Source organism: Pyrus communis, chromosome 14 (genome assembly GCF_041283825.1).
Source record: "Pyrus communis isolate YQ-2024b chromosome 14, ASM4128382v1, whole genome shotgun sequence".
NCBI lineage: Eukaryota > Viridiplantae > Streptophyta > Magnoliopsida > Rosales > Rosaceae > Pyrus > Pyrus communis.
Genome location: NC_142578.1, coordinates 14,052,944 through 14,072,470, shown reverse-complemented (window position 1 = coordinate 14,072,470; position 19,527 = coordinate 14,052,944). Strand labels below are relative to the sequence as shown.

At 38.0% G+C, this 19,527-nt stretch overlaps 1 protein-coding gene across 1 annotated transcript in view; it reads left to right on the top strand.

Annotated features, from left to right (window-relative positions):
* Positions 1-19,527, top strand: part of LOC148691273 (uncharacterized) — a 107,446-nt gene that overhangs the window by 74,931 nt on the left and 12,988 nt on the right. Inside the window, exon 4 of the mRNA XM_088683972.1 lies at positions 8,063-8,195. Coding sequence (XP_088540098.1) covers positions 8,063-8,195 — 133 coding nt within the window. The remainder of the gene's footprint in view (positions 1-8,062; positions 8,196-19,527) is intronic.

The window sequence follows — 19,527 nt, the reverse complement described above, 5'->3', positions numbered from 1 at the left end:
TTATAACTCCGAAAATCACATAAAAATTTGAAAAACATGTTTTAAAAAGCCTAAAAAGAGTGTTTTGAGTCGTTTTTGTGTGTTTGTGTCTTAGGGTACCTTCCAACACAATGATAAGGATTTGGTTTGTAATTGCATGACGGTTAAAAAGAGTTATAAACATGGATGAAAGTTTGATTTACTCTTGGTATATGTTTAGTTATGGCTATAATGTATGACTTCACATGCAATCATAAAAGAAAATTTCATTTTTGTAACATGCTTGAAGGAAGGAACTCATAATAACGCTACACCCCTGTGAGACTCGAGCCATTACCTTCTTTGGAGAGTTATATTCTGTGATTCTTTCTTTTCTAAAGTTGTTGCATGATCTCATTATTCCTTGCTTGGTTGCTACTTAGAATGCAATTGTATCATGATAGAACTAAATGCTAGAACTTATATCCGTTTCATTCAAAGCATGACATTGACTTGCATAACATATATCAAGATGAAGTTGTGTAGTTGCCACCATAGCCAAATAGCCTTACTTCCCATATTTCGTATATGTTGTAAGTTTTAACCCCGTTGAGCCTTGTTTAGCCTTTATTCTTTGTTTACCCACATTTTCCTCACCTAGCCTAGTTTAGGACAATCCCCACCCTTGTTCTTAAAAGATAGTGAGCATGACTTAATTGAATTCCTTTTGAGTTACATTATGAAAGAAAATAAGTGTGGGGGAGAGAATGTTTTGTTCTTAAGTGTTTATGTATGTTTTGAGAAGTCAGGAGAAAAAAAAAAAAAAAAAAAAAAAAAAAAAAAAAATTCTTTTGAAAAACATACGAAAAAGAAAAACAGAAAAGAAAAGAAAGAAAGGAAAAAGAGCTTGTTCCCCCTTGTTCAAAAGTTGAGTTTTCATTCAAAAGTGAATTCTACGTTAATTCAAATGCTTTGCTCGCTATTTCTTTAAGAACCTTTGTTTTCCATATCCCTTCTTTGTTAGCCAAACACCTTTAGCTCCGTTTCAACCCTTATGCTTCTATCTTGAGTGTTATGTGTTTCAATTTGTGGAGTTTGGAATTGATATGAGCTTATGGAATCACTGGTTCTCATTCTAAGTAGTAGCATTCCATTCATGAGATCATATTCATGTCATTATCGTAAATCCAGAAAATGCTTTCTTTGTTATAACATATGTGAGATACTAGTCTTTCATGTTTACATCAATCTTCTCACATATACCTAGTGTAGGGAGTGTAGTCAGAAAATCTGTGTGAAAAACGAGTGCATATCTTGTAAGGATTTGAGCAAATTCTCTAAGGCATGTTACTACATTCAAAACATGGTTTTAAATGCTTAATTGTGAAATAGTATGTGGTGACTATGATTAAGAATGTACTTAAGTGTGAAGATGACTAAAATCTGTGAGAATGATGATTTTTAACATGTCATGTGCATTGGAAATCCCTAAGACGGTTGTTGGAAGGTTTAGGTTGTGTTTTACGTGTTTAGTGTCGTTTTGTTTATTTGTTTTTATTCTGTTTTGCTCGAGGACTAGCAAAAGCTAAGTGTGGGGGTATTTGATAGGAGCATATTTAGGCGACTTACTTAGCTTGTTTTCGTGCATCTTTGTTGTTAATTCATAGTTGTTTTAGTAGATTAAGCCATTTTCGTGTGTTTTTAGGTTCATATGGCTAAGGGAGCAAAAAGATGCATTTTGGAGCATTTTGGAGCAAAATTGGGCTTGGAATGGATAGCATATGATTGGAGCCAAAGTGTTGGACGAATTTGAAGACCTTGTATTCACTTTGGACATAAAACAAAGGGCCTAGCCCATTCTCTCTTAAACCAACCCCAAGGCCATGCATTTCCTTCCAATTCCAAAACCCACAATCACTTCAAAAGCCATGCAAATCCATATTCAACACCCTAAACTACAACCATGCATCATTACACCACCTTCTCCATCTTCATTCCACATGCATTTCAACTCACATGCACTCATCATCATTCAACCTAGTGTCACTCCCATACTTTTCCATTGTATAATTCATCCACATGCATCTTTAATCATTCACTCACAAGCTTTAACCAACAAACAAATCATCCAACACATGCACCCATCTTCATTGCCGTGGCTTTCCCCCTTAATTCCAGCTTCACAACCATGCACAACACATGCATTCCCACCCTTACAAGACCCTAATCATTCATCCATACAATCTTGCATAATTCACAAACACATAATCATTCACCCTAGCTTTAATTCACATGCATTCACACACTAACAACAACTTAATGCCGTGTATTCCCTTGCCTTTCCACAACTTTTCCTAGCTAATTTTCACATGCATTCACTTCATCATTACACCACCACTCATTCTTTAAAAATCCACATGCACATTCAATCATTCATTCAAGCCCCCTTGTGCCATGTTTCCCCCTTTTGTTCCCACCCATCACATGCATCATCATCAAACAAACACTCAATGCCGTGGGTTCCCTTTGCTTCCCTTGTGCAATTCCAGTTTTCACATGTGTCCTAGCTGTTTTTCCATCATTCCTCCACACAAATACTTAAACAAACAGCCATATGTTCCCTCCACTACCCCTATAAATACCCTAGCATTCATTCATTCAATTCATATCTCATATTTCCATTCACAACACTTCACACAACACCAATACACATCCATTGCCGCAATTCCCCTTCCATTTTCTGTGCAGTTTTTCTCCTTCATTGCAGCCACTATCCAACCACTTCCCATCCCTCCAAAACACTTCACATAATCCCCAAAGCTCACCTTAGACCTTGTGCTACAACAACGAGGAAGAAAAGAGTGCCTAAACGTTCATACAATTCAAGTTTGAGTTGTTGGAATGTTTAGGTGTTTCTTTGATTTCAAAGTTTAAATTTAATTCTCTTTGTTTTGTACGTATGAGAATGGAAGAGAAGAGTGCCTAAACGTTCGTACAATTCACGTTTGAGTTGTTGGAATGTTTAGGTGTTTCTTTGATTTCAAAGTTATGAGGAACTAAACCCCCTTTAGCTAGGGGGTGATTCAAAATACATGTTTATGCTTGCAATATGAATTGATTACTTTTGGTTGGAATTTTATAAATTGTGGATTCAATTTGTTTAACCGTTTGAATGAATATGACGCTAGAATATAAGTGAGTTTCACCTAATAGTTACGAACTTATATTCACAAGTAGTGGAGGTTGCTTATAAACAATCGCGTTAAACGAATTCTTGGCATAAGTTTCATGCGTATTCCATAGTAACGAATGCCTCGTCAATGTTTATGATTTCCGTTGAACTTAATGATCTTTGTTGAATGTCTCTATCATGCGTATTCCATAGTTAGGGACTTTGATTAAGAATAAATTGGTTGTAATGCGTATTCCATTCAATCCAACGAATCTAGGGAAATCTGACAGTTAATGTAAGCGGACCTAATTAACTTGGAGCATTGAGTTTCATAACTTATCGAAAGACCAACTGAGAATCAATTTTGTTTTGCAAGTGTAACATGTGTGGAGAAGAACCCCTTGGTTATTCCATCATCCATATTTTTATCACATTCATATTTACATTTTGCCTTTAATTATATTCTGTCTTTTTAATTTAATATCGTCCAACCACAATTCCCCCCCCCTATTTTGTTAAGTCTTAATCATTCGTATTTGTTTTATTTTTGTATCTTTAAGCTTTTGGAGTCATAAACAATTGCAAATTCGTCTAAATCAAGTTCTAGCTTCTATTTGAGTCAATTTGATTGTTTTAGACAATTTGAGTTTTTCAAAGCCTTTCTGAGTCATAGTAGTCTTGTTAAGAGTATTTTAATTTAGTTTTTATGTTTTTAAGCCAATTTAGAAGGTTTTAGCAAGCCCTCCTAATCCCCGGTCTAGAACGATCCCTCACTTACCCATTCTACTACAATTGTCAAACGAGGGTTTAATTTGAGTGTCAAGTAAATCTCGCACCAGCTTACCTGTGTGCTCCGACATGAACTCAAGAATAAACACCTCTTCAAAAGTTGTAGGACTAGAAAATTCAGCTAGATTTGGTGATTTGAGAGTTATGACTTGTCCCGTGTCATAAAATCCAATTTCTTTGCGAATTGTTGTCTCAAGTATATCCTCTTTGATGAATTCTAGACATTCCCCAGCCACATCTTGCTCTTGATTCTTTGGAAAGGATTCAAAGATGCCTTTCTCACCCTCTTCTTCCTTGGAGTGCATGATCTTGCAAGGAATAGGGACATTTGGTGGAACGGGGTTAGAAATAATTAAATTTGGAACAACCTTACCTGAATTGGATGGCGTAGGAGCAATAGGTGCCTGCGGCAAAGGTGTTTCCACCCTTTCTGTGGGTTGGGTGTGTTCCTCTTCCTCAAATTGCAATCTTTCATCTTCCTTGTAATTTGATTTTGATGGTTTAGGGTCTGTTCCAACCTCCTTGCTAAGATGATTTCTTTAGCAGTTTCAAATCCTCCCTTCGGATTTGCAATGGTTGAAATAGGGAGTTTGGCTTGGTCTCAAAATTGTCCTATGATAGGAGCATATTTAGGCGACTTAGTTGGCTTGTTCTTGTGCATTTACGTTGTTATTTCTTAGTTCTTTAAGTCTTTTAAGCCATTTTCGTATGTTTTCATGTTCTAAGGGCTAAAGGAGCAAAGAAGTGCATTTTGGAGCCTTTTGGAGCACTTTTGGGCTAAGGATGGATAGCTTATGCTTAGAGCCAAAGCATTGGACGAAATTGAAGACCAAGTGAGCCTAGAATCGAAGGAAGAAGGAGGAATCAAGAATTGGAAACTAGTTTCCATTATGGGGAGTTTCTATTCTTGAAAGGTTTCCAATTATGCAAGTTTCCAAATAATGTGGTTGCCTAAATCACATGTTCTAGAAGCCCTAGACATGTGCCGCACCTTACCTTCCTCTTTTCTCCCAAAATCTGCAAGATTATGTCACAATCCCTTTCTTAAAAGCCTTAGCCGAACCTATACATTCCTTTTCTCCCAAAATCTGCAAGTTTGGCACTTTCCCCTTCTTTTCCTCCCTTGTGCCGCAAGACTTAGCCTTTTTCCCCTAATTCCTGATTTCAATTACCTATTCTAAAGGGATTTAACTTAATTCCTGATGCTTAGAATTGATTTAGGGAATTAAACACTTACTTATTTCATGCAAGCCTTGCCGTGCACTTCCTTTGACCCTTCCTCTTCCTTGCCGTGCAAAGGGGAGGATTCTTTCCTATTTCTAGAGTCTTTGACTTAATTTCTGATTACCTAAATAACCTAGGGTTTTAATTCCTGAAATCCTATTAATAAACCTCCTTGTTGCAGCTAGAAAACATTCATTCATTCACCATTCACGCCAGAAATTCATCCCCTCTCTCTAACACATCCATACTTCACCATTCTTCATACTTTCTGCCCAAAAGCAACCCTTGCCGTCCCCTACATCCATCGCTATCCTAAACACATCATTCTACATCATCCATAATCCCCAAAACTCACCATAACCCCTTGTGCCGCAGCAACTTAGAGAGGAAGGAAGCCTAAAACGTTTCATGCTTGCAGATTGGAGTGTTTTAGGTGTACTTCGTTCTTGTTTTCAATGTTTACTTTGTTATTATTCTCTGAGTTTGCTGTAATCATGAGTGGCTAAACCCCTAATTAGTTAGGGGAAAGTTTGAAGCCATGAACATGTTTGAAATATGATTTGATTTCTTCCAATTGTGATTTGTTAAGTTGTGATTGCAATTCAATTATCTGTTTATTAAAAACTTGTTTTTGTATGTTGATTAAGGATGCATACTTAGTTTTCATGCATGAACTCGATGCTAGTTTATAAACGAGTTTCACCTAATCGTCACAAGTTTATAAACATGAGTAGTGAAGGTTGCTAGTCACAACCGCGTTAATTGAATTCTTGGCAAGAGTATCATGCATTCATAGTTACAATTGCCTCGTCAACACTTATGATTCTCATAGAGCATAATGATCTCTCACTGTATCTCTTCTATGCATTCATGTTGAGGACCGTTGGAGAATGATTTGAATTGTCGCATGCATCATCCAATTCAATAACATAAGGAAATCTGATGGTTAATTAGTGCATCACGATTAACTTGGGGTGTTGAGCATCATAGTTAGTGAAAAGCAATTGGAAAGTCGATTCATATACATATATGTCATGTGTGGAGAATGGACCTCTAACTAATCCATCCATCATCTTGTTTTCAAAATTCGTTTTACAATCTGCCTAGTTCTATACTTTGTTTTGTTATTTCAATTTTCGTCAAATCAAAACCCCCCTTTACTTTCTTGTTCTATAGTGTTTAGAATCTGTTTAGTTTGTGTTTTAAAGTGTTTTGAATCAACCTATAATCTTAAATTCGTCCAAAATTGTGTTTAAGGTCAGAAACTGCCTAGTTAGTGTTTTTAGGCAGTTTTGAGTCTTTTGAACTTGTTTTGAGTCCTTTGAGTCTTTGTGAACGTTTTTAACTTTGTTTTTATGTTTTTGAGTCAGTTTAGAGGTTTTAGCAAGCCCTCCTAATCCCCGGTCCAGAACGATCCCTACTTGCATCCTTACTACAATTTGACAACAAAAGGGTTAATTTGTGTGCTTAACTATTTTCGCATCAAATTTTGGCGCCGTTGCCGGGGATTAGCAACTTTGCTAATCCCTCGTTAATTCTTTTATTTCTTTTTCATTTATTTTCATTTTCGTTACTGACCTTATTTTTGTTTTTGTTTCTAGGTCCTAGTTTATGACTAGGAGTTCAAAAACTGTTAGTAAGCACATCCTTGACTTTGACGACGATTTTGAGCGGACCTTGAGGAAGCAAAAGCATCAACCAAACCCTAATCCACCGTCTTCTAGCTCCACATCCGAGTTTGACGAAGGAGGTGAGGAAGGAGAAGCCACGGCACAGGTTGTGGAAGAAGTACAAACCATGGCCGTGGACAATCGAACCATCAAAGAGCTCTCTGCCTCAGGTATGGGCAATGCCGTTCCTTTATGCATACAATACCCTACGGCAGTTGAAGGTAAGACGGAAGAATTTGAACTTAAGTCTAGTTTATTACATCATATTCCTAAATTCCATGGGTTGTCCATGGAAGATCCTAACAAACATTTTAAGGAATTTGAAGTAGTTTGCTCAAGTATGACACCTATCAACGTGGATGAGAGTATTTTGAAGATGAAGGCCTTTCCATTCTCACTTATGGACAAGGCCAAAGATTGGTTGTTTGAATTGTCCCCAGGAACTGTCAATTATTGGGAAAGTATGAAACGTGCATTCTTAGAGAAATTATTTCCCACTGCAAAGATCATTCTCTTGAGGAAACGAATTAGTGGCATCCAACAAAATCAAGGTGAGTCGTTTCCATCTTATTATGAACGTTTTAAATCACTTGTTGCTTCATGTCCACAGCACCAAATGAAGGAGGAGCTGTTCATTCAATATTTCTACGAGGGACTCCTTCCCATGGAACGTCAAATGCTAGATGCTTCGGCGGGTGGTGCATTAGTAGACAAGACTCTAGTGGATGCCAAAGCTCTAATTGCAAACCGAGCACACAACGCTCAACAATATGAAGGTGTTGGACAAAGAGAGGGGCCACGACAACAAAGTGTGAATGAGGTAAGTGCAATTTCTGACATTCAATCACAATTGGCTAATCTTACTTCTCTTGTGTCTCAGGTTGTCAAGGGGTCGAAACCACAAGAACACCAAGTGTGTGGCGTGTGTTCAATGCAAGGGCATCCATCCGAGAGATGCCCTCAGTTGATAGAGAATGGAGGATGGGAATCTGCAAACGCCATTGGTTTCCAAGGCCAAAACCAACCCAAACATGATCCATACTCCAACACATACAACCCCGGATGGAGAGATCACCCTAATTTCAAATGGAGAGAACCCCAACCATCTGCACAACAAAGGGGATTCCAACAAAATCCCCCTAGGTTCCCACGGCCATACCAATCCAATCAGCCACCATCATCCCAAAACAACTCAGGTTCGTCTTTTGATAATTCTCAAGTTATTCAATTACTAACTACATTGGCGCAGGGGCAAGAAAAACAAACCAAGGACATGCAAAACTACGCCAATGAGGTACAAAATCAAGCTCGAGAGGTGACGGAGTTGAAGAGACAAGTGGGACAAATGGCTGAATTCATGGGGCAATTTAATAGAGAACAAGGTAAGTTACCAAGTTCAACACAAGTGAATCCGAAAGGTGGATTCGAATCTGCAAAAGCCATAGTATTGAGAAGCGGAAAAGAAGTTGGGGCAGGTTCTTCACCTAAAACAGGTCACAAAGAGGATGAAACACTGCATTGTGAAGAGGGGGAAGCAACCAAACCCACGACAAGGGTGGAACTCCCTTTGCCGCAAGCTTCTAGTGGCCCTAAACCACCCAATATGTCCAATAAAGGTAAAAACGTGTTAAGTTTAATTCCTACTAATGTTTTTCCTTCGAATGTGCCTTTTCCTAGTAGGTTCACGCAAACAAAGAAAGAGGAAGCCGAAAAGGACATTCTTGAGACGTTTCGAAAAGTTCAAGTCAATATCCCTCTTTTGGATGCAATCAAGCAAGTCCCGAGGTACGCCAAGTTCTTGAAGGAACTTTGCACTAATAAGAGGAAGATTTCGACCAAGGAGGTTGTAAAGTAGGTGAAAACGTCTCCGCCATCTTGCAAAGAAAACTGCCCCCTAAATGCAAGGATCCGAGTAGTTTTACAATTCCATGTGTCATTGGTAATACTCGTTTTGAATCTGCCATGTTAGATTTAGGTGCATCAATAAATGTCATGCCATATTCAATTTATGCATCTATGAATCTAGGAGCATTGAAAAATGATGGTGTTATTATACAATTGGCCGATAGATCTAACGCCTATCCAAATGGAGTTTTGGAAGATGTGTTAGTGCAGGTCAATCATTTAGTCTTTCCGGCAGATTTCTATGTGCTTGAAATGGATGAATCCGACCATACCCCTTCATTGCCCATCCTCCTTGGAAGGCCATTCATGAAAACTGCTCGTACGAAGATTGACGTATATAATGGCACTTTGACAATGGAATTTGATGGGGAAGTTATTAATTTCAATCTTTCTGATTCTATGAAGTACCCTAGTGAGAATCATTCGTGTTTTTCTATTGATATAATTGATTCTTTGGCGCAGGACCATTTGGACAATTTGAAGGATGATGCACTTGAATTGGTCATTGCACAAGGAAGGGACATGCAAAACATCAAAACAACCACCAAGGGACCCCACGGCATGCATGAGGACTCCTTGGCCGTGCCCCCTAGTGATGATTTGATTGAGATGGTGGCTGCCCTCGAGTCATTGCCATCACATTCCGGTAAGTTTTTGGATCCTATTTTAAGTTCAGTTTTGGCTAATAAGATGCTTCCCTTAGTTGTGCAGCCACCTACACTTGAACTTAAGCCGTTGCTTAGTCACTTGAAGTACGTGTTCTTAGGAGAAAATGAGACATTGCCCGTCATCATCTCATCCTCACTTACGGCACAAGAGGAGAACAAATTGGTGCGAGTGCTTCAAGAGTACAAAACGGCAATTGGATGGACTTTGGCCGATATAAAGGGAATCAGCCCTACTATGTGCATGCATCGCATACTTCTAGAGGAGGGGTCCAAAAACATCTCGAGAGGCTCAACGCCGTCTCAACCCTCCAATGATGGAAGTAGTGAAGAAAGAGGTAATCAAATTACTTGATTGTGGAGTGATTTATCCTATTTCTGATAGCAGGTGGGTTTCGCCCGTACAATGCGTTCGAAAGAAGTCCGGAGTGACTGTGGTTGAAAATGCCGAGAATGAGCTTGTTCCTACGCGCATTCAAACTGGTTGGAGGGTGTGCATCGACTATAGGAAGCTAAATGCCACCACAAGGAAGGACCACTTCCCATTGCCGTTCATTGACCAAATGCTTGAAAGGTTAGCGGGTCATGCTTTCTATTGTTTTCTTGATGGTTACTCTGGTTATAATCAAATTGTCATAGCACCCGAGGACTAAGAAAAAACCACTTTCACATGCCCTTTTGGTACATTTGCATATCGTCGCATGCCTTTTGGTTTATGTAATGCACCTGCTACATTTCAAAGATGCATGATGAATATATTTTCTGATTATGTTGAGAAAATCATTGAAGTTTTTATGGATGATTTTAGTGTCTTTGGTGATTCTTTTGATGGTTGCTTGCATAATCTTAGTTTGATTCTAAAACGTTGTGTTGAAACTAACCTTGTTCTTAATTGGGAAAAGTGTCACTTCATGGTTAAACAAGGCATAGTTTTAGGTCATATCATCTCTGAAAACGGCATTGAAGTTGATAAATCCAAAATAGATCTTGTACGTCACTTACCCTCTCCAACTTCGGTTAGAGAGGTTCGTTCTTTTCTTGGCCATGCAGGATTCTATCGTAGGTTTATCAAGGATTTCTCAAAAGTTGAACAACTTCTTTGCCGTCTCCTACAAAAAGAAGTGGCGTTTGAATTCACCAAGGAATGCATGGCTTCATTCAATCAACTCAAGGAGTTGTTGACCACGGCACCAATCATTGTGCAACCTGATTGGAGCCTCCCTTTTGAGTTAATGTGTGACGCCTCTGATTATGCTCTAGGGGTTGTTTTAGGGCAAAGGAGAGACAAGAGGCCGCATGTCATCTACTATGCTTCACGGACGTTGAATGATGCCCAACTAAATTATTCCACAACCGAAAAAGAACTCTTGGCTATTGTATTTGCATTATATAAGTTTAGATTATATCTTCTTGGTACTAAAGTAATTGTTTTCACTGACCATGCAGCCTTGAAGTATCTTCTCACTAAAAAGGAGGCCAAGCCAAGACTCATTCGTTGGATGCTCCTACTTCAAGAGTTCGATCTTGAAATTCGAGACAAGAAAGGATGTGAAAACGTAGTGGCTGACCACCTTAGCCAAATGATGGGTAAAGAAGAGTCCGTTCCCATTTCAGAAACATTCCCGGATGAGTAACTTCTGTCCATTGAGGTAAGAACCCCTTGGTATGCCGATTTGGTCAATTTCTTGGTGTCTAAGCAAGTTCCTAGTACCCTAAACAAGTTCCAACGTGATAAACTTGTTCATGATGCACGTTTTTATGTTTGGGATGATCCATATTTGTGGAAATTCTGCCCAGATCAGATTGTGCGTAGATGTGTGCCCGAATCTGAATTTAATTCCATTCTTACATTCTGCCATACTTATGCATGTGGGGGACATTTTGGCACCCAAAGGACAGCCCTAAAGGTGTTACAATCTGGATTTTATTGGCCTAATCTCTTTAAAGATGCTAAAATGTTTTGTTTAACATGTGATAAGTGTCAAAGAACAGGTAACATAGGGCCTAAAGACCAAATGCCGCAGCAATCTCTCTCCTTTGTGGAAATTTTTGATGTTTGGGGTATAGATTTCATGGGCCCCTTTCCTCCATCTTTTGGTTTTACTTATATCTTGCTAGCTGTCGATTATGTTTCCAAATGGGTGGAAGCCAAAGCCACCCGTACTAACGATTCTAAGGTTGTTGCAGATTTTGTGAAATCAAATATTTTTGCTAGGTTTGGGATGCCACGAGTTTTAATTAGTGATGGGGGTTCTCACTTTTGTAACCGCACCATTGAAGCTTTGCTCAAGAAGTACAACGTTACGCATAAGGTTTCAACACCTTATCACCCTCAAACTAATGGGCAAGCTGAGGTTTCAAATAGGGAGATCAAACAAGTCCTAGAGAAAACCGTGGGACCCTCAAGAAGAGATTGGAGTTTGCGCTTGGACGATGCATTGTGGGCCTATCGTACGGCTTACAAAACTCCCCTTGGCATGTCACCTTTTCGGCTTATCTATGGTAAGCCATGTTATTTGCCCGTTGAGTTAGAGCACAAGGCACATTGGGCTGTGAAAACCTTCAATTTGGACATAGACGCTGCTGGAGTTCATAGGAAGCTCCAATTAGATGAACTTGAGGAGATTAGGAATGCGGCGTACGAGAATGCTCGCATCTACAAGGACAAGACGAAGGCTTATCATGATAAGATGCTTCGTACCAAAACATTCTCCAAGGGGCAGAAAGTGTTGCTTTTTTATTCAAGACTTCGGTTATTCCATGGTAAGTTACGTTCTAAATGGATTGGACCTCTTGTTGTTACTAATGTTTTTCCTCATGGTGCAGTCCAAGTCCAAAGCTTAAAAAGTGGCCAAGAATTCAAGGTAAATGGGCATAGATTGAAGCCATACTATGAGAACTTTGTGGAGCATGTTGTGGAAGAGCTTCCCTTGCATGCCGTGGGTTCCAACTTGGAGTGAACGTGCTCTTCGTCCGGCTGTACGACGTTAAAGCAAGCGCTATGTGGGAGGCAACCCATCCATTCAACAAAGGAAGCCCTAGGAATCCCCCAAATTCCAGATTTGCGTTCCTAAAACCCTTCTCTTTGTTGTTGTTTCTAATCTGCCATGTTATGTTGTTTAGTTGCTGTTTGTGTGTTTACTTGTGTTTTGTGTGAATTTATGTTTAAAACATTGAGGACAATGTTTGATTTAAGTGTGTGGGGGGGGGGGGGTAACTAAGTATATTTGATGCAAATTCGTGGGATTTTATCACCCATAACTTCAAGTGTTGTTCCTTGCTGTTTTACAGTGTTTTTAAGCTGTTTTGGAGTGTTTTAGTGTGTTTTGTTTTATAACTCCGAAAATCACATAAAAATTTGAAAAATATGTTTTGAAAAGCCTAAAAAGAGTGTTTTGAGTCGTTTTTGTGTGTTTGTGTCTTAGGGTACCTTCCAACACAATGATGAGGATTTGGTTTGTAATTGCATGACTGTTAAAAAGAGTTATAAACATGGAAAAAAGTTTGATTTACTCTTGGTATATGTTTGGTTATGGTTATAATGTATGACTTCACATGCAATCATAAAAGAAAAATACGTTTTTGTAACATGCTTGAATGAAGGAACTCGAACAAACGCTACAACCTTGTGAGACTTGAGCCTAAACGTTATTTGGAGAGTTAAAATCTGTGCATTATTGTTTTCTAAAGTCGTTGCATGGTCTCATTATTCTTTGCTTGGTTACTACTTAGAAGGCGTTTCATCATATAGTTCCAAATGCTAGAACTCATGCCCATTTCATTCGAAGCATGTTATTGATTTACATAACACATATTCAAGAAGAAGTTGTGTAATGACCACCACCAAAGCCAAATTGCCGTGTCTCCTACCTCATTTTATGTTTAAGTTAAACCCGTTGAGCCTTGTTTAGCCTTTATTCTTTGTTAACCCACATTATCCTCACCTAGCCTAGTTTAGGACAGTCCACACCCTTGTTCTTAAAAGATAGTGAGCATGACTTAAATGAATTCCTTTTGAGTTACATTATGCAAGAAATTGAGTGTGGGGGAGAGAATGTGTGTTCTTAAGTATATATGTATGTTTTGAGATTCAAAAGAAAAGGAAAAGTTGTGAAAAACGTATGAAAAAGACAAAACAGAAAAGAAAAGAAAGAAAGAAAGGAAAAAGAGCTTGAAAAGATGAAAGAATGAGTGATTAAGTGTTGAATGTTGAAGAAGGGGTCCAAAACACCAAATCTGGCCCTAAATTGTCTACATTCTCCCCTTTTGTTCAAAAGTTGAGTTTTCATTCAAAAGTGAATTCTAAGTTGATTCAAATGCTTTGCTCACTATTTCTTTAAGAAACTTTGTTTTTCATATCCCTTCTTTGTTAGCCAAACACCCCAAGCCCCATTACAACCCTTGACTTCAATCTTGAGTGTTATGTGTTTCAATTTGTGGAGTTTGAACTTGGTATGAGCATATGGTGTCACTGGTTCTCGCATCTAAGTAGTAGCATTCCATTCATGAGGTCATATCTAAACATGCTTATTAACTCCAGAAATTGCTTTCTTTGTGATACATATATGTGAGTGTTCGTTTTCATGTTTACATCAATCTTCTCACATATAACTAGATTAGGGTGTGTAGTTAGAAAATCTGAGTGAAAATTGAGTGCATATCTGTAAGGAATTGAGCAAATTCTCTAAGGCATGTTACTACATTCAAAACATGGTTTTAAATGCTTAATTGTGAACTAGTATGTGGTGACTATGATTAAGTATGTGCTCAAGTGTAAAGATGACCAAAATCTGTGGAGATAATGAATATTAACATGTCATGTGCATTGGAAATCCCTGAGGCAATTGTTGGAAGGTTTAGGTTGTGTTTTGTTCATTTGTCTAGTTTCGTGTTCTTTTGTTGTTTTGTTTTGCTCGAGGACTAGCAAAAGCTAAGTGTGGGTGAATTTGATAGGAGCATATTTAGGCGACTTAGTTGGCTTGTTCTTGTGCATTTACGTTGTTATTTCTTAGTTCTTTAAGTCTTTTAAGCCATTTTCGTATGTTTTCAGGTTCTAAGGGCTAAAGGAGCAAAGAAGTGCATTTTGGAGCCTTTTGGAGCACTTTTGGGCTAAGGATGGATAGCTTATGCTTGGAGCCAAAGCATTGGACGAAATTGAAGACCAAGTGAGCCTAAAATCGAAGGAAGAAGGAGGAATCAAGAATTGGAAACTAGTTTCCATTATGGGGAGTTTCTATTCTTGAAAGGTTTCCAATTATGCAAGTTTCCAAATAATGTGGTTGCCTAAATCACATGTTCTAGAAGCCCTAGACATGTGCCGCACCTTACCTTCCTCTTCTCTCCCAAAATCTGCAAGATTATGTCACAATCCCTTTCTTAAAAGCCTTAGCCGAACCTATACATTCCTTTTCTCCCAAAATCTGCAAGTTTGGCACTTTCCCCTTCTTTTCCTCCCTTGTGCCGCAAGACTTAGCCTTTTTCCCCTAATTCCTGATTTCAATTACCTATTCTAAAGGGATTTAACTTAATTCCTGATGCTTAGAATTGATTTAGGGAATTAAACACTTACTTATTTCATGCAAGCCTTGCCGTGCACTTCCTTTGACCCTTCCTCTTCCTTGCCGTGCAAGGGGGAGGATTCTTTCCTATTTCTAGAGTCTTTGACTTAATTTTTGATTACCTAAATAACCTAGGGTTTTAATTCCTGAAATCCTATTAATAAACCTCCTTGTTGCAGCCAGAAAACATTCATTCATTCATTCACCATTCACGCCAGAAATTCATCTCCTCTCTCTAACACATCCATACTTCACCATTCTTCATACTTTCTGCCCAAAAGCAACCCTTGCCGTCCCCTACATCCATCGCTATCCTAAACACATCATTCTACATCATCCATAATCCCCAAAACTCACCATAACCCCTTGTGCCGCAGCAACTTAGAGAGGAAGGAGGCCTAAAACGTTTCATGCTTGCAGATTGGAGTGTTTTAGGTGTACTTCGTTCTTGTTTTCAATGTTTACTTTGTTATTATTCTCTGAGTTTGCTGTAATCATGAGTGGCTAAACCCCTAATTAGTTAGGGGAAAGTTTGAAGCCATGAACATGTTTGAAATATGATTTGATTTCTTCCAATTGTGATTTGTTAAGTTTTGATTGCAATTCAATTATCTGTTTATTAAAAACTTGTTTTTGTATGTTGATTAAGGATGCATACTTAGTTTTCATGCATGAACTCGATGCTAGTTTATAAACGAGTTTCACCTAATCGTCACAAGTTTATAAACATGAGTAGTGAAGGTTGCTAGTCACAACCGCGTTAATTGAATTCTTGGCAAGAGTATCATGCATTCATAGTTACAATTGCCTCGTCAACACTTATGATTCTCATAGAGCATAATGATCTCTCACTGTATCTCTTCTATGCATTCATGTTGAGGACCGTTGGAGAATGATTTGAATTGTCGCATGCATCATCCAATTCAATAACATAAGGAAATCTGATGGTTAATTAGTGCATCACGATTAACTTGGGGTGTTGAGCATCATAGTTAGTGAAAAGCAATTGGAAAGTCGATTCATATACAAATATGTCATGTGTGGAGAATGGACCTCTAACTAATCCATCCATCATCTTGTTTTCAAAATTCGTTTTACAATCTGCCTAGTTCTATACTTTGTTTTGTTATTTCAATTTTCGTCAAATCAAAACCCCCCCTTTACTTTCTTGTTCTATAGTGTTTAGAATCTGTTTAGTTTGTGTTTTAAAGTGTTTTGAATCAACCTATAATCTTAAATTCGTCCAAAATTGTGTTTAAGGTCAGAAACTGCCTAGTTAGTGTTTTTAGGTAGTTTTGAGTCTTTTGAACTTGTTTTGAGTCCTTTGAGTCTTTGTGAACGTTTTTAACTTTGTTTTTATGTTTTTGAGTCAGTTTAGAGGTTTTAGCAAGCCCTCCTAATCCCCGGTCCAGAACGATCCCTACTTGCATCCTTACTACAATTTGACAACAAGAGGGTTAATTTGTGTGCTTAACTATTTTCGCATCATCCTACGAACTCCGCTATCTGCCCAATTTGCTTTTCCAAGTGGTCCAACCTTTTGTCTTGATTTTGCATTGCTTTGTTTTGTTTTTCTTGCCCCTGAGACAAATTGGTGAGTAACTTAATAAGCATATCATTATACAAAGACGTACCTGCATTTGTTTGGGCAGGTTGTGGTGGCTGCATAGGTGTTGTATAGAACTCCTCACTTGGCTGCCAATATTCTCCTTGTTGAGCCTCCTTGACTTGGTTTTGTGAGCCCTGCACCAACGAAATTAATTCATTAAGAACTTGATTATAATCTATTGATGAACCTGAGTTTGGTTGGGCATATTGTATATGAGGTTGTGGTGGCTGCATAGGCGTTGAATAGAACTCCTCATATGGTTGCCAATATCCTTTGTGTTCAACATTTTGAGGTTCCCACCACATAGAGTTTGAATGATCACTCCAATCTGAATTGTAAGTGTTAGAAAACACGTCGTTCCTTGATTGATTAGGATCTTGATAACCCCAGGTATTGATATTATCCCAACCTCCATTCTCAATTAATTGAGGATGTTGATTAGTTTGATATTCTTGCCTAGAGGACACACCAAATGTACCAACTCTTTGCATTTGGAACCCTTCCATGAGCTGTGTCAAAAGAGAAGCATTATCAAGTGCCATGTCGTGCTTCTCTAGTACCTGAAATCAAAGAAATAAAACTAAATCAAATATAAAAAGAAAAATAAACAAACAAACAGAGGGATTAGCAATTTTACTAATCCCCGGCAACGGCGCCAAAATTTGATGTGAAATATTCTAACACTCAAATTAAAACCCTATGATTGTAGTATATGAAAGTAGGGATCGTTTTAGGCCGGGGATTAGAAGGGATGCTAATCAACACAATTATGACTCACAAAAAACACTAAAATAGACTCTATAGACTCTTAAAACACTCAAAACAGCAACAAACACTTAAAAAGACTCAATTTTAGACCTAACAAGTGTTTTGGACGAAAATAAACCTTAACTTGACTCAAAAGACTCAAAGAAAACAAATTTTGACTCAAATAACAAGACTAAATGAAAGGGGGATTGTTTTTGACGAATTTAAAACTTAAAACAAAAACTTTGTAGAAAATACTTTGGAAAAACGAATTTAGGTAAATGGGTAAAAGGCTAGTTAGAGGGTCCTTCTCCACACATGATATATGCATACGAACCAATGTCCAGTTATTACTCCTTTAGACTATGAATGACAACGCCCCAAGTTAGTTGTATCGCACAACTAACCATCAGATTTTCCTCATTTCATTGAATTAGATGGAATACGCATCTAAACCAAATTATCTTTCTCAAGTTCCCTATATGAAACGCATGATAAAGATACACATCAAAAGCCATTAAGTTTTGTGAAAATCATAAGCATTGACAATGCATTCATCACTATGAAACGCATGAGACTCATACCAAGGATTTACTTAACACGATTGTGACTAGCAACCTCCACTACTTGTGAATATAAGTGAATAACTCTTACATGAAACCCCCTTATACTCTAGCATCAAATTCATGCATGCAAATTAAGTGTCGACCCCCAACCCACATACATAAACAAGTTTTAATAACTTAGATAAGCAAATCACATTCATGCCTTAAGAAACAATAACTGGACGTAATCAGTTCATATAAAACATATAATCATGGCTTCGAATTCACCTCTAACTAAAAAGAAATTAGTTCCACATGTTCGCAAAACAAAGATAATTAAACTTAAACATTAAAAACAAAGATAGAATACACCTAGAAACACTCCAGGTGGCTCATTCTTCCTTCCTTGCTGCCAACAATGGGGATTTGTGTGAATTTAGGCTCTTGAGGTGTGGTGGATGGTGTGGTGTGAATTTGTGGTAGAGGGTGGTGGTTTTTTAGTGTTGTGGCATCAAGTATTTATAGGGTGAAGGGGAGGCACAAATTTGGGCTGAAAAGGAGAGGAATTAGGACTCCAAATCACCAAAGAACAAGGATACTTTCAATCAGATTTCAAGGAGGACAAGGAATGGTCCTTGTGGCAGATTCTAGAACTTCTAGAAGGGTTACATGTGGCATAAACTTAATGCACGAAAATAGGGATTCTAGAACTTGATATTTAGGTGATTTAATGTGAAAAGGAGTCCTCTTTGAAGTTGGAATTAAGGTAGGAAAATAGTAGGATAGGATAAGATAAGGTTGGATAAGGTTTGGATAAGATAAGGAAATTTGGATAAGGTTCCTTATTTCTTGCTATTTCCTTATCTTCATTGCATTAGGACTTCATCCACCAGATTTGTAGCCTTTCCTAGCCCTTCTTGACCTCAATTTCGTCCATCCTCTTTGCTCCATGGTTAAGCTATCCAATCCATGCCCAAAAATGCTCCAATTAGCTTCAAAATGCTCTTTCTTGCTCCTTTTGCCATTAGGACCTAAAAACATATGAAAATAGCTTAAAAGACTAAAATAAATAGTAATTAACTCACTAAATGCAAGGAAACAACATAACTAAGTAGCATAAATATGCTCCTATCACTCATGCCCATTTCATTCAAAGCATGTTATTGATTTGCATAACACATATTCAAGATGAAGTTGTGTAGTGACCACCATCAAAGCCAAATAGCCGTGTGCCCTTAATTCATTATGTGTTTAAGTTTAACCCCATTGAGCTGTGTTAGCCCATGTTCTTTGTTAACCTATATTATCCTCACCTAGCCTAGATTAGGACCATCCATACCCTTGTTCTTGAAGCATAGTAAGCATGACGAAAAATGAATTCCTTTTGATTAATGTGTTGCAGAAAATAAGTGTGGGGGAAGGATTATTGATGTGAGTTTATGTGCCATAGGCACAGCTAGAAAAAAAAAAAACAAAAAAAAAGTTGTGAAAAGAAAAAAAAAAAAAAAAAAGTGAAAAAAAAAAAGTTGAAAAGAGGTGAAATGAGTTCCAAAGTAGTGTTTGTTGAAGTAAGGGTCCAAAACAATGAATTAGGCCCTAAGAGTTGTTTAACTCTTCCCTATATGTCTAAAAGTTGATTTCTGCATTCTAAGTGAATTCTAAGTCTTAATTTCATTACTTTGCTT